The sequence below is a fragment of the Pteropus medius genome, unplaced genomic scaffold (genome assembly GCF_902729225.1).
Source record: "Pteropus medius unplaced genomic scaffold, Ma_sr-lr_union100, whole genome shotgun sequence".
In the NCBI taxonomy this organism is placed as follows: domain Eukaryota; kingdom Metazoa; phylum Chordata; class Mammalia; order Chiroptera; family Pteropodidae; genus Pteropus; species Pteropus medius.
Window position 1 is genome coordinate 15658843 of NW_024352785.1, and position 15862 is coordinate 15674704.

A 15862-nucleotide genomic window follows, 5' to 3' on the forward strand; every position below is an offset into this window, starting at 1 on the left:
GAAGGAAGGCAATGAGGAAGATTTTTATTTCTCTCAATCCTTATATTACAAAGCTGTTTAATTTTATTATAAATTCGAGAACTCCCAATGCCAAGTTGCAAGAATACACATAATGCTTTTCCTTCAAATAAGGAATCAATAGTGTTAATTTATATACGAGGTTGAGGCACCAGTGTCTGCCATTTGCCAAGAGAGAAAGTTTTCTCATCAATGTGAGATGGAATTTTTTTTTTTTTTTTAAATGAACTCTTCCTTTCTGCTGTCTCCTGGGCCAAATATCTGTCACTTCAGCCAAGACGCTGTATGGAGGGACACTGTATAAATAAACTATGAACTATTTATCATACTGGGTTACAGGCTCTAATTGGTTGCCGGGAACAATAAGGTGGGTGCAGATTTTATTACAAACAGAAACTGTTTAAGTGGAGTTGGGCAGAACATTTTTGGGGCAATAAAAATGTGGATGGGGGCACATGAGTCCTACCTATTACTAAGCCGGGTTTTCTTTTGTTTTGAATAGGTCGAATATATTCTACCGAGCCTGTATAGATATTCCCAGGGGTACCGAGCTTCTGGTGTGGTACAATGACAGCTATACGTCTTTCTTTGGGATCCCTTTACAATGCATTGCCCAGGATGAAAACTGTAAGAATTTATTTTAGCTCTGAATTCACATCTCAAAATATGATTTTAAGGCTAATTTCTTAAGAGTATTGCTTGAAACTCCTGAAATGCAGTTCATTCTAATAAGTCATGTACGTGTGCACAAGTCTGTTCCATCATTTTCCTTTCCCTGTCTGTCCTTTGCTTTTTCACAGGGCATCTTGACTTGTACAGGCCTATCCTTCTTAGCCTGCTTACAATCTCGAAACCTTTGTCAGAGTTTTAAAGAATTGCTGGCAGAAATGTAAGGCAGCGTACATTTACTGAGTGCCTACTGTGTGTCTGGTTCTATGCTTGCCATTTTACAGGGTTAGAAGGGCGTCAGAGCTACAGCTTCTGCTCTAAAGGGATGTGCAGTCTTGCTGGAGTCACACTGTACATGAAGATGAAGTAATGAGAAAACAATGCCCTCTAGTCAGGAGTAGTACCCCTCTGTAGGTAGGGTGTGCTTCCTCCTATATAGTCGTTATAGTGAGAAATGGTAGTAAAAATTGTAGCCATATGACTGAGGAATTTGTATCTCTAAATTTCTTAGCCTATATGAACCGTGTAATTTTCTTCTATCTTTTTTACTTTGGCAATCATTATTTTAAAAAAATAATCTAACAGCTAGACAGATGAAAACTTACAGCAATTTTCATTTAAACTTCATACATACATTTTATCAATTCTTTAGAAAATGTTTTAAGGTGATTTCCAGTATTTGGAACAGAATTAGATAATTCTGATGTGCTTCAGTAAGAAACACTGGTTTCAATGTTGCTATTTTTTTTTTTTTTTTTTTTTGGTCACAAAATAGATTAATCTATGAACTGATAATTTGGGGTTATGTAACAGAAAAAGAAGCAGAGAGAAAAGATTTATTTAAGAAACTTTATCTTGAAAAAAATGTGTTATATTACTTTATCCTTCTCCACTTATTTTCTCTCTCTTACACACACAAACTCTAATAGAAAATGTTCATATTACTACTGCTCAAAATGCTGATGATCAGATATTTCTTTTTCATGTTTTCTTTATTTTCTTTGTAAAAATACAGAATCCTCAAAAAGCATATTACTATCTCCTTTCTTTTTCTACTTTACTCTAAACCCAAACCAATCTCAAATTAGAACATGAATCTTTGGACATATAGTACATTCCTTTGACTTCCCAAGTTTCCATTGGAAAGTTTCTTTCATGCAGTGATACTCCTGTTCGAGGGAAGGTCTGTTTTCATAGGAGAAAATCTCAGTGTTGGACATGTGCGTGTGGTTAGTGCGAGAAGCAGATATGGGCATGGCGGCCAGTATGCTTTGTCTTCCCAAAATGGCTCCACAACCCAACTTTCCTTAAACTAGGTCAACAGACAGAAAAGCACTAGTATCAGCCACCCTGTCCCCCGCCCTGACCCCGATCTGCCGAAATGGGCCCGTCTGTACTTTAGAACCTTGACATGACCTTACCTTCTGAAGTATGACATTTGATCCAGAATGACTCCAGAAGTCCTTTAATATAACCTGCTACAACCCCTGAAGTTGTTATTGTGGTGTGTTTGTGAATAAATACAGCAAAGCCTAGAGTTCTGAAGTGCGTAGCACATAGTACAAACAGTCTTTTGTTTGCTCATTTATTCATTCATTGCTAGGATATTTATTGAACACCTACTGTGGGCCAGTGTCTTTGCTAGGTGCTGCAAATACAGCAGAGAACAAAACAGACAAGAATTCCTACCCTCATGGAGCTTACATTCTATGGAGGGAGAAAGATGATCAACAAATAGATGAGTAAATAAATAATTGGTTAGGTGATGTTGTATTGTAGAGATAACAGAGACGGGGTAAGGCATGTCAGGAGTCGGACAGTTGCAGTTTTAGAGAGTGACCAGGGTAGGTCCTATTGGAAATGCGACCTTCGAGATAAGACTTCAGGAGGTGAACGAACAAGCCATGTGTTATTTGGGAATGTTCCAGGCAGCCGGATTAGCAGTGCAAAGGCCTCAAGATGGGAATGTTCCTGGCTTGTTGGAAGAGCATCACAGAGGTTGGCATAGGTGTTTGGGAGTGAGTGGGGTGGGGAAAAGTTAACTTAGATATGGGGAAAATGGTGGTCAGGAATCTTGTAGGGCCCAGGAGGCTGCTGTCAGGACCTTGGCTTTTACTCTGTGGGGGCTGGGTGGAGGGGACTGTTGCAGAGTTTGAGCAGAAGGTCATATGATTTGACTGAAGTTGTGATAATATTACTTTGGCTACTGAGCGGAAACTAGACAGTAAGGGTGAGGGCAGAGCAGAGAATCCAGGCAGAGGCTCTTGCAGGAATCCAGGGGAGAGAGATGGTATTTTGGATCAGTGTGAAAGTGGTAGAGGTGGTGAGAGTGGTTGGATTTGGATATATATTGAAAGTAAAGCCAACAGCATTTGCTGACACCCTGGATGCTGAGTGAGAAAGAAAGTCAAGGATAACTCCAAGGTTTTAGTCTGAGCAACTGGAAGGGCAGAATGGTCATTTACTGAGTTATGAGTCACAAGTGGAAACTGCCATGGAATGATGACTTAGGGGACACGATTTTTTACCCTTGACGTGAATCTTTGTGGTGGAAGTCACACACCTACAACATTGCTTCCACCTCATGGCGATGTTGTGTGATGAAAGGGATATAGGTGTTGGGCTGGAGGATTTTGGGGTGTTATTCACAGCCACCCGAGAATGGCTGTCTAAGAAAATACCATCTGGTCTTCAAGTTCAATGCCATAGTGCCATCAAAAAATGTACTTTCTGGAAACGCCATATGCTTTGCTTTTCAGTCCTTAACTTCTTCTAGAGTCCAACCTGGGTGAAGCATTCTTGAGGTTGGTGATTAGAATATTGAATAAATTCTACCAGGGCATATATTATATCATTTAGCACCTGAAATCCTTGAAAGAAAATTCACAAAGCCACAGCAGCTTGCAGTATTGTGAATTCAGTGGGTAAACTAAGGAGCTCTTTGTGGTTGAGTTCAGAGCTCTGCGTGAGGGTGGAGGGAACTTTAAAAGGAATTAAGTCTTTGATTGAAATGCTCAACAGTGACAATCCCTCTTCCCCCTACGCATATTATAGTAATTTTATTTCAGTTCCTGCCCCAACGTCATACATATGTCATGTGATTGGCCACCCAAGAAACCAGCAGAAAGCTTAATCAGATAATGTGAGGGAGATACATGACCTTGACTCTAAGATGGATTCTCGTTCCATATGATTCACTGAGTCCTGGGAATTCTTATTACGAGGGTTCCTTATTCTGTACCGAGAAATACTCCGTGTGATTTAAAAGCACAGATGTGTGAAAGGGCATGAGCAGATAATTTCATAGAGAGCCTTCCACAGTCTTGAATAATTTCAGTCATCTCAACTGTATTACCAATTCTAAGACAATTTTTATCTTATTGAGCTAGCCACAAAATAAATTAGATACCTTAAAAAAAGCTTCTTGAGATCAAAGACTTACTTGATAAAATGTCTCCGCAGAGCCTACTTATAGTGCTATGCACATAGTAAACAATTAATAAATGCTCACTGGATAAATATTGAGAATTTTATTGCCATTATTGGCAATAAAAATATTCATTTTGTATTGCCATTATCGGCAATAAAATATTTATATAATGGGATTAAATATTACAACCAGATTTCTTTTCATTAATGAAATTGATACATGGCCCAAGACATTCAAGGGAAATATGATTTTGCTTAGTGAATAATACTTATTAAGCACTTTCATTTATAAAAATATCATTTTCTTCCCATGGTTCTTTCGACATCAAAAGTACACATTTCCCATTGAGCATGTGTGGTGGGTTCAGGCTCCTGTAACTGCCTGCCTCTAGCAGCAGCCGCGAGGCCGTGGGGCACACTCGCTGCCCGGACAAGGCATTGAAAGCCGCCTCGCCTCAAAGAGAAGGCAGCGTTTCACACAGGCCTTTGGGTTCTGGAAGCAATTCCTATGTTATTTTCTTTTAAAAAGCCATAGTTATAAATGTAATAGAGCTCCAAAGAGAGAGCCACTCCATCTACTGTGGGCCTTTCAGAAGAGCCTGAAGGGACGCCTGTGTCGACAGATTGCATCCGCAAGAAGGAATGAGGTTCCCCAAAGCTTCCAGTGGGGGCTCAGCTCCCGCAGAGTGTAAAGACCACGGTGTATTCATATTCATTTCAGAGGAAATTAAAAAAAAACCTGGGAATAAATGTTAAACAAGTCTTCCTGCTGCTTTTTCTGTCTTGGCATATGAAGCTGAGGTAGCAGAATGTGAAACTTGATGACAACACAGGAGTCGCTGCACTGGAGTAAACTCTGCCTCCATGAGGCCTGCCTTTTTCTTTTGAGTTTAAAGAGCAGAAAAATAAAAAGGAGCACCTCTGTTTGGTGCTTCTCACCCCCACTATCCCATCAATAATGAAAAAATGAAGTAAAGAAAACCCTGCTCAAGCCTCATATCCATGAACATTAAGGAGATTATGGTATAGTTCAATCCAACAAGAAAATCTGTGTGCAAGGCCCTATGGGAAGCGTTGTGTTGGGGTACAAACGTGCGGGCCCTGTCCTCAAGGATCTCAGTCTAAAAGAATGCACATAAGCCCACAACTACAATGCAAAACACGATGCAGGTGTCACATGGAATGGCCAGAGCAGTGAGCCTGAGGATTGATGCAGCTGGAAGGAGTCAAGGTTCCATGCCCCCTCTAGAGAGTGGGAAGCTGGGATTGGACTCCTTACATAAAACCAGGAACCCTGAATGAAGACTATAAAAATGCTACCCTCAAGCCACAAGCCAAGGAACTGTCCTTCTTGAGCCATTGAGTAAAATCAGAATGTCACACTCTACGAACCAGCCTCCCCTATGGCATAGTGTGGGCTTGATTTTGTACTACCTGCCAGATATGGAAACCCTGGGCCGAGAAGCTAAAATAAAAATCAGTCCAGAAGTGGAGGAATCTGAAGGGTCCTAGAAGCAGCAGAGGAGAAGTCACCCCATAAGGATGCCTCTGTGTCTGCACAGGACTCCCAACGGAAGATAGCGCTCGCTGAAAATGTGTTCCGACTGAGAAATGACTAGACCCAGGGAAACCTGCTATCGTGAGAGATTTGACCTCTTGGGTGCTCAAGGATGTTGCGATCTGCTACCTAGATCTTAACCTGGGCACAGGACTGAGGCACCTGTTCCCCCAGGTCACGGGAGTGTAGGGGTTGACAGCTCTCAGGTGTGTTTGTCTCCAGGAATTACCTTTAGCCTGAGAGCCCTCTACCCTTGGTTATGCTCTCTCCCCATGACGTCCATTTCTCATGGAGGTCAATGTGAGGGACATTAAAGACTGGTTCTCTTGTCCCAAAGCAGGATAACTCTGAAAGACCTTTCCAGCTCCAGAGCTATTAGTCTCCTTTCTCAGTACGATTCTCTTGCCTCGCTCCCCAGCAGGCGTTGATTCAGGAGCACGCCCCAGGAAGCCCACACACAAAACTCCACATCTCCACTTCAGAGTCTGTTTCCCAGGGGACCTGACTTAAGACAGGCACTCCCAGATTTATATTTCCAATCCAGACCTCTCCATGAGCCCTACACTACTATGCAACTGTCTACTCCACATCTTCACATGTATGTCTCACATCTCAAACTCAGCATGTAAAGCTGAAACCATTCTACTCACTGCCATAAACTGCCTCTCCCCCAGTTCAGTAACTCTCACTCCTAATCATCCAGTTGCTCTTTCTAGAAACCTGGACACCTTGCCCTTCTATCCAATCAGTTATCGAGTCCTGTTGATCGCATATTCTTAAGCGCATTTCTTTTCAGTTCTGCTGCCACCACCCTGGTCAGTGTCACCATCAGCTTTGGTCTGGAGCACTATCTAGCCTCCTGCATGTCACTTTTTCCATCTTTTAGTATCACAGTAGCCACAGCAAAGTTTCATTGATTTTCTTATTATTCACTGTTTTGTTAATAGGTAGTTCAGTTCCATAGATAAAATCCAGAAAGGGCTGTGGATGTACATAATTCTCCTTCCAAGAGGCAATCAGCTGACGGATTCTTGAGTGTTCTTCCAGGCACATTTTTTTGCTCATTCATGCATTCAAGCATATTCTCCTGCTCCTTCTCTGGTTCTCGCTCTGTCACCCCCGCCTTTTACACAAAGAATAGCGTACCATACACGTTGTGCACCTCGCTTTTTCACTTAACGATATAGAGTGATGGGGCATTTAAAGCATAAATCTGATCACCTCATACCCTAGCTCTAAACTCTGTTTTGGTTTGCCATTTCTCTCATAATAAATTTCTAGTTCTTTAATATGGTAGCCTTTGGGCCACAAATAGTCTTCAGAAATACATCGTATGGCTCACATATGTTTTACAAAATTAGAATTCACACGTGATACGACTGGCCGTGCCCTATTCAGTTTGCTCCAGATGCCACCGTTTTCTGTTGTATTTACCTGCCTTCCATCACTTATTTCTTTTACTTGCCCAGCTCCCACAGGCACTGGCACTTGTGCTGCCTTCTCTAACTACCTCAGCGGCAGCCCCTCCTCCCCTTCTTTCTCTGGCCACATAGGCTTTCTTTCAGTTTCTTCGGTGCCCTGAGTTCCCTTTCACCTCAGCATGACATACAGACTCTGTGGCAAAGCTGCCAGTGTTTCACTTCTTTGCGTTGCCTTTTTCTCTTTTCTCACCTGTCTGATCTGTGCACCCTTCCGGACTCACATTCAAGGTCACTGCTCAGGGAAGCCATCCCTCACATCCCGAGGTATCTATCCTGGAGATATGTTTTCCCGGCACCCCTTTGCTCTCTTTCGTTGCACTTATCACACTTGTAGCGATTGTATTGTCGATTCTAAAATTCATGTATTTCTCACATTTTCATCCTTTTGAACCTGGCAGATGTCTTACAATTAATGGTACAACTTGCAATTAATGGAATTTTAGATTCGATGAAACCGAGTAAACATGTATTTGTAGAAAACATGTGTTCACTGTCTGTCTCTCTCGCTGGAGTTTAAGTGGCATGAGGGTGGGGTTCTCATTTCCCCTATACCTGTAGCACCTCACACAGTGTCAGGCATGTAGTAGACACTCATAAGTACTTGTGGGCTGATTGAATGGACAAGAGGGGAAAGTAGGACTTTGTTTTATGGAACCCGAATTTGCTTCTCTCAGGCAAATTTTTTAGGATTTGATGAGTTCATGCTCTTCTTTGACTATATCCTTAAGGGCGTTGAGAGTTTGCCCTCTTCTCCTTAATCTTTGTCTTATAGACCGAAAAGATTTTACCAGCTCAGTTTGTCATGTCAGAAACCACTTCATCTTTTTGGTCATTTTAGTCAGTCATCTTTGGGCCTTTTGCAGTTGTCTGTACTGATTTGAGCTGGGAAGAAATAGTGTTTTCTGATTCATTTCCTGTCCTCTTTCTGATAGTTCTCTTTCTTTTGTTTATACTTTTGATTTTTGTAGCCAATCAGGCTGGTATTTGGGAAGAACAATATTCTGTATCCTTTATGTACTGCTTTAAAAAGATTATACTTTGTAAATCTCTAGGGTCCTGTGGAAATGTGCAATCACTGCCAGACAGTTTAGAGATCAAATATGGTTGCTTTTGTGAAAATTACTCATTCTTGTTCTTACTTTTTCTTCTATATTATATGTTCATTTTATTCAGTAGAATTGGATTTATTCCCAAGTAGAATAAAGGGCGATGTCAAAAGTAGAATATAGAGTGCAGGTGTTGCTGCCTATATCTCAAAAACATATTACATTTGTTTAGGGATGCCCTGCAGTAGAAAATAATAAGACTATATCCACTCTTATTGCCTAAATGATATTATTACCATTAAATCAAATCCACTAGATCCCAGATTATTGTACAATTATTAAACTTTTATATAAAAATTTCTTTATTACCATTTTGACATTGATCATTAAACTTAACAAAAATTCATTGGCCCACAGGTTCTTTAGTTTAATATAAAGGTTATGTGACCTTAACGATTTTTGAAAATTAATTTATTAGGTTACTTTCCAGCAGCATAAGTGAGAAGTCAGAATTTATCATCTATACTTAGAGGGGTATTTGTATCATTTCTCCCCAACGGTGTCACTTCACTCCTTCCAACAGTGAAGCCTCTGACCGGTTTTCCTGCTCTCGTGCATGTTGATGACATCTTCGTTCCAGTCTTCACACTGTGCCTTCTTCCTGTTTGTCTGGCATTTCCCAGCCTGCGAGAGCTTAGTGTTGTGGGTTTCCCTGTGCTTTGTCTCTTCCAGATTAGTTATAAACGGGCTAAATATGATAGGTTCTACCCTGATCTCTGATGATGCTGCTGTTTTTTTTTTTATTTAAAAAGTGCCAAAACAAGACAAAATATTCCTCCTTACCTTTCAATACCTATTTTTAAAAAAAGTCTGGGTGCAATCAAAAACTTTTTTGAAATTCTAAAATATATGGACAAATTTCATATTAATTATACACTTTTGCCCCAGAAGTTGAAATTATACATATGTATTTATACATAAAATATACATAGGTACATCAACATGTATCTGTGCGTATGGGCGTATATAAAATTTATATGTATATATGACATATGTGTTCATGCATGTGACAAAAACACTGTACTAGCTGTAAAATGCTCTTTTTATTTTTGAAACACAGCTGGTGAGCAGAGATAATGTAGGAGCATGGTCAGAAAAAAATGCTCTGGGAGTCAGAAAGCGAAAGCTTCTAACTCACTTGTGTCCTTAACTGAATGTGTGACCCTGGGCAAGTTATTGGACCTTCCTGGGCTCGAGCTGTTTTTATTTGTAATAAGAGAGGATGGGATTAGATCACTGATTCTCAACCATGATTGTGCATTAGAAGCACTTGGGTCACATGCCCAGACTCTACCAAGTGATTCTGACTTAATTTTTAAACAATTTCCCCTGTGAGTCTCAGGGACGTCAGAGTCAAGCACCGCCAGCAGGAAAACTCTAGGCTCTCTCCGGGGCTGCGAGTTTCTTGCTTTATTTTTCCCCTCCCAGCACGGGATGGGTCATGATGACAGAGCCATGTAGACTGAGTTATTCCTTTTGTTGGATTTGTCTAACACATGTGATTATACAGAATGCTGAGAGCTGAAGAGTCCTTGGTGGCAGCACACCAGCCCCTCCAAGCCCCCACACGTGGCGTCTGCCTATCCCCGTAAGCACAGAGCCCCCTTGCAGTTCTAGTCTTCTCCTATTCTCTCTTTAGAGTTGAGCATGCTTGAATTTTTGTGCTATGTAGGAATCCCAGCGGTGCTGGGAGCAGGAAAGGAGGAGAACACTCAGTTCATGTGTTTCCTTCCATGTGGCCTTGAACTAGCAGCCAATAGCTGTCGTTTACTTCCCATCGCCAATTTTTTTGCCAGTAAACCTTTTCAGATTTTTTGGTCTGTAATTTCTCTTGAGCATCTTTTAACCTTAAATCTCTTTGACCCCTAAAATAACCAATAAATGCATTTACTGACACAGTAGTTACTTTAAAAAAAAGAATAGTTTTTAAGCATATTAAGTTCTAATCACCTCTGAACTTGTAGGTTGACCAGTGAATACATGATATGTATTATTAACACAATAACAACTTAAAAAACAAGAAAAAAAAATATTCAAGTATATTAGGTTTTCTTCCTCAAAGGTTCTTCCCCACTCCCGCTGCCACCACCCCAGTGTAGGTCCACCTCCCTCCATTCATGTCTCTTCTTCCATAATAAGAATCAGATATTGTTGATAGTAGGCGCTGTGATGAGTACTTTCATTATCTCATTTAAACCTCATAAAAGATAATTTAAAGAGGAGGAAACCAGGGCTCATCGAGCTCAACATCTATGAGTGGTAACCATGGCACATACTAAATGTTATCTATGCCTTATCTCACTCAGTCCTTCGGTGACCATTTTACATTTTACCAAGGACTAAATGTGGATTTTGATATTTCATACTTCCCCACAGTCACAAGGCCATGCTGCTGTTAAATAGCGGAGGTAAAACCCAGGCCATCTCAACCTCTAAGCCAAGCCGCTGTTACCTTTAGGATTTTTACTGCCACTGTCCTCATTTTATAGATGGGGAAACTAAGTCAGAGAGAGACTGAATAACTTGCCTAAGATCACCAAGCTAAAAAAAGGCCGAGTCAGGATTTGAACCTAGATTTTTTTAATTCCAAAGCCTGAGTTACAAGCACCATGCTCTGTTGTCTCCCATTCTTACTTTATCTAGTGCATCCTGTCTGTAAATGATGCCTCACTCAAGACTCCCCTGAACACTGATTTTTTTTCCATGCTATTTCTGCTCAGAAACAGTCTGTGTCTATTTCTTAGGCCTGAAGTCTTTTGTTTATTTATTTCTTTGGACTTTAAAGGCCCTCTGAGGTCTTACTCCCTACCCTCCACTGCTTTATTCCCACAGTGTCGAGAACCCACGTCCTGCTTGGTCAAGCCCTCACCCTCACCATCCCACTAGCATGCCAGACTTCTGTCTCCAGGCATCTTTCATATTTTTCCATCTATCTCTTCAGCTGGTTTTTCTTGAATACCTGTCTTGTGCTGGCACGGTCTGGCGGAAGGCCTGAAATCCTAATGGCCTGAGTCTACCTTCTCTGGGCGGCTCAAGGCCACCGTCTCTGGGCAGCTCCTGCTGTCCTCTTCCCCTTTCTTGCTGTGCCTTCCATCTAAACTTCCTCCAAACTTAAGGTGTGGTGTGGAGACTTGTTATGGAGTCTTTATGTCTCAGGTCATAAGCAAACCCTGTGAAGTCAAAGACCATGTACAAACAATAGTCACTTAATAAATAGGCATTGAGTTACTAATTTGTGATAACAGTGCTTTCCCCCTCAAATCAAATTGTCTGCTATTATTTTAATTCTGAGTCCAGAAAAACAAAAATTTTAAATGTCGATTTATAGGAATTTTTTTTTTTTTTTTTTTTTTTTAGTGTATGTTATTGTGCTTATTTTAAGGGCTAATAAAACTGATCTTCTAAAACTGTTGTTCTCCCAGTAAATGTCCCCTCAACGGTAATGGATGCCATGTGCAGACAGGATGCCCTGCAGCCCTTCAGCAAGAGCAGCAAGCTCTCCCCCGCCTCGCAGCCACGCTCCATCGTTTTCCCGCAGACTCCGTGCAGCAGGAGCTTCTCTCTCCTGGACAAATCTGGGCCCATTGAATCAGGATTTAACCAAATCAACGTGAAAAACCAGCGAGTCCTCGCGAGCCCGACTTCCACGAGCCAGCTGCACTCAGAGTTCAGTGACTGGCACCTTTGGAAATGCGGGCAGTGCTTTAAGACTTTCACACAGCGGATCCTGTTACAGATGCACGTGTGCACACAGAACCCCGACAGGTAACCCCGACTCTCCCCGCTCGAGATGTGTTTGCTTAGTGAGACCCACTGCTTGCCTTCCCATCAGGTCCTGGGTGCCTCTTCCAGTTGCCCCTTGGGGAAAACCCCACCGTGAGAGTGTCTGTGTTCTGGAAGGTCAGAGGGTCATGTTAGGCCACTCTGGACTTTGTTGTTCAGAAGAGCTACACGAATAGTGGCCATAGAGAGGAATCTGCTCTTGCTTTCCAACCAGTTCTGTCCAACTCTAAAGGGGAGCAGAATAGAAGGAACAGCTATGAATATCATAGAAGGAAAAATGAGGTCAGGATAATTAGAATCCTCTCTATCTTCCAAAGATAATATAGCTGGCTGCTCTGCTGCTGTCACAGTCGTTTCAGGGTTCACCTCCAGTGTGCCGTGTATGAACTTAATTAAGTACTAAGAGGTAATGAATTGGAATTTTTTGCTTAGTACTATTTTTCTTTAGAGCATGCAAACCCATAAATCCTGCAAAGCTGTCAAAAGGAAATACCTACTCTGCTAGTGATGTGGAGGAAAACAGATGCCACTTATTCAATAAACTAATATCCACACAGAAGAAAAATGTTGACTAGATACCTCAGAGTCAAAGTTGGTTTGAAAGTTTGTCAATAAGGAATTTTATGGCCATGAACTGAGGATGAAATTTAGCTGAACAAGTGAATTAAAATTTCAGGTACTCTGACGAGTGGCATAGTAGATATAATGGAACTATTATTTATGAATCAAAACCGGTTTATTTGACAGTCTCGATAGCTGGGAGCGCAAAAGACAAAAATCAAATTAATTCAATAAGAAAGGAGTGTGTTTTATCTCTCCTTCATGTCCTATGAAAATTTGATTAAACCCAAAATATCTAAGAATAGCATTGAAAATGCTCTTTGACTATAAAAGCAGAAAATAATGTTTGGAAGTCGGATGGGAGACTTGGACATAGGACTCCGGAATTATTTTCTTAATTTGGCCGCTGATTAACCTGATGAACCTTAAGCCACTCAGCGCTCCTTGCCTTATGACGCGTATACCCAGCACTCCCCTCCCAGCTCTGGAGGATGTGACTGTGCCAGGAAACCCAAGCAGGGAGGATGGGGCTGTGGTGGAGAGGGGGTCTTTTCTAAACTAATAATCCATTTTAGGGTCCATATGCACATTTAGATGTGTATATGTTTTTATTTGGTGCCATTCTAGAAACCACTTGCTTAGCATTAAGCATTGCTATACTAAGTAATGTTGAAACATTTGCTTTAGGGCCATTGAGGCAACTATGTCTTTATAATCTTTTGCTTTCAATAGGAGAGACCTCTCGTAAAAATTAGTTCTATAGGCTTTAGAGGTGACACAAAAGTTTTGAAAATGTTTTTTTCACTCAGAAAGGATTTTTTTTGGAAAGTTTGCGTTTCTTGCAAGTACACATGTTAGCATCAAGATACAGCTATTCAAAGTTTGCAGAGAATTTCAGTAGTTTTTTTTTTTTAAAAACTATATAAAAGATGGACTAAAACCTTGTTATAAACTTGCTTTTTAAATTGAATTCAGCTGGATGAATCTGTTATTTGCAGTTTCACTGGTGTCATAGTAACTGAACATGCAAGGTGAGATAAAATGATAGTTGAAAGTTTCTGGATTTCAAAGCTTAGCTTTGAGCATGATATGATTCCGTGCTGAATGTCACATAAAGCAATGAAAATATGTCATGGTAAATAGAAAGATACCCAAACAGACAGTTTGGACTGACCCCAGTCACACTTAAAAAACCATGTGTGTATTATGGTTTAAGTCTTGATGAAGTCTTTCCTGTCAAATAATAGTGTCATGATTTGTAATGCATCTATGTAAACTATCAGAGAAGTACGTGATAAATTAGAAAATTTAACATGTACAAAATACATTTCCGTGAGATTATTAGGTCATGCTGATACCAAGCTAATTTAGAGTTCTTGGCACAAAATTCAAGTATCATGAGACTTCCGCCCTGTGCTAGACCCTTCTGGGCTTACCTGACTCAGATCCCCAGGTGTGGTCTGGCCAGGCCTTCCTTTTCCAGGTGAGGTGAAGTAATGGGTGCTTGATATCCAGGTAGTTAGGCAGAGTGGAATCCATTGACTCAAGCAGTGGGTTCCTATTTCTCCCTTTCCTATATTTTGTTGGTAAAGACTTGAGAGGTAGTCACCATCATTCATAATTTAAAATTAAGACTTAAAAAAATTAGTCCCTTTAGAGGCAAAGTAATAAAGTATATGTTCCTTAGTAATGATGAGGAGATGCTTGAATCACTGAATCAAATACACGCTGATTGGAGATAAAGGGAGAATAGAAGGAGATACCCAGTCACTTTAGTCCACTGGTTCATTCTAGGTGCATAATTTGCTTTTAGCATATAGGACTGTAATAGGTCTTTTCTGTTCCAGAACCTAGAATGCTCTCTTTATACCAGCAAGTTTGGAAGTAAAAGATACTTTTTATAATTCTTAACCACATAGGTGCTAAATAGGAGAAAAATACCCCAAACTAAAATGGAACATCAAGTTTGTGCATGATGGCTGCGAAATTTGGAGCCTCTTCTTTTATCCATGTAGAGAATTACAACTGCTGAATATACATATTTTCTTTAGTGAGTGACCACAAATTGAGTGGCTATTCGTCCTTGGCAGTTTGTGCCCATTCAGGCACATATAGTTTAGAATTTACCCAGCAGAAACCATTTTCCTTCAAACTTGAAAAATTCAAATGCTTTTATTTTGATTCAAAATCTTGCTAGAACCAGGGACAAGAAAGGGAGACACAGAAGACAAAATCAGAAAGTAAACAGGTTAGAGTTTCAAACAGGTCCAAATTTGGAACAGGCCCCCGAATCTTAGATCCAAAAGATTTTTCACTCAACGGACTGGATATTTGGCCATGAAACTCAAGACATTTAAACCTTCATCAAAGAGACTTTATGTTTCTGTATTTGTGAGCTTTTCACATGAGAGATCATCAAAAAGTTTATGCCTTAATATAAAGGCAAGAGACCCAAAGATACCCAGGGCTGCCAGCATCACCATTTTTTTTTTTTTTAAACTACTGCGTTATTTACATTGAACACAGAAAAAAGATTCCATTTGACCTGGTAAGGTAGGATTTAACACAAAAGGTAAAAATACATTCATGAAGGTCCAAGAGCCATGGAATTATTATTTCTTGATTTCATTTTGTGAATGTGAAACAAACAAACCCCCAAATCTCTTCTTCCTTTTTCCCAGTCTACTGACTTTTGTTTCCTGAGCGAATTCAAGAGGAAGAAGCTATTGGAATCTAGATCAACCAAGGTTTTATTTAGGGACTTCATAAACATTTGGGATTTTGCATAAGCTTATGACCTAGGCCAGGGCAGCTTGACTCACTTTTACTTGAACCAGGAGTTAGAAATCCCTTTTCTCTTCTGTTTTTCTGCTGCAGAAACTCTCAACAGTCCCATTGGGGGGGCTCCAGAAAGGGGTAAGCAAAGCCTTCAATCACAGTGGATTATTTTCTGATGAATATGTTCTCCTTTTATTTTCTGCAGAAAGTATAATGCTTATCTTCATTTTGCATCCTTTTCCTTTCTTGGTTGTTTGTGCCACTTTGGGGAAGTTTGCCTTTAGCCTCCTGGGTGCACCGTCAGCTGCTCACATTTATGTTTTGAGTATCATTGTTTGTAATTGAATGTGGTAGTACCAGAGGGGAAGGTGACTCTGGAAGGTACTGCTTGGTGGGAGGAGCCGGAAGATAATCCATCACCATAACAGTTTCTTTGGAATGTGTCAGTGTTCTTGTGTCTCACTGTACCCTCCCCCCCC

At 40.6% G+C, this 15862-nt stretch overlaps 1 protein-coding gene across 2 annotated transcripts in view; it reads left to right on the forward strand.

Moving 5' to 3' along the window:
• Positions 1-15862, forward strand: part of PRDM6 (PR/SET domain 6) — a 95091-nt gene that overhangs the window by 66875 nt on the left and 12354 nt on the right. For both annotated transcript variants that reach the window (XM_039848557.1, XM_039848558.1), the window contains exons 5-6: positions 521-645; positions 11684-12026. In XM_039848557.1, coding sequence (XP_039704491.1) covers positions 521-645; positions 11684-12026 — 468 coding nt within the window. The remainder of the gene's footprint in view (positions 1-520; positions 646-11683; positions 12027-15862) is intronic.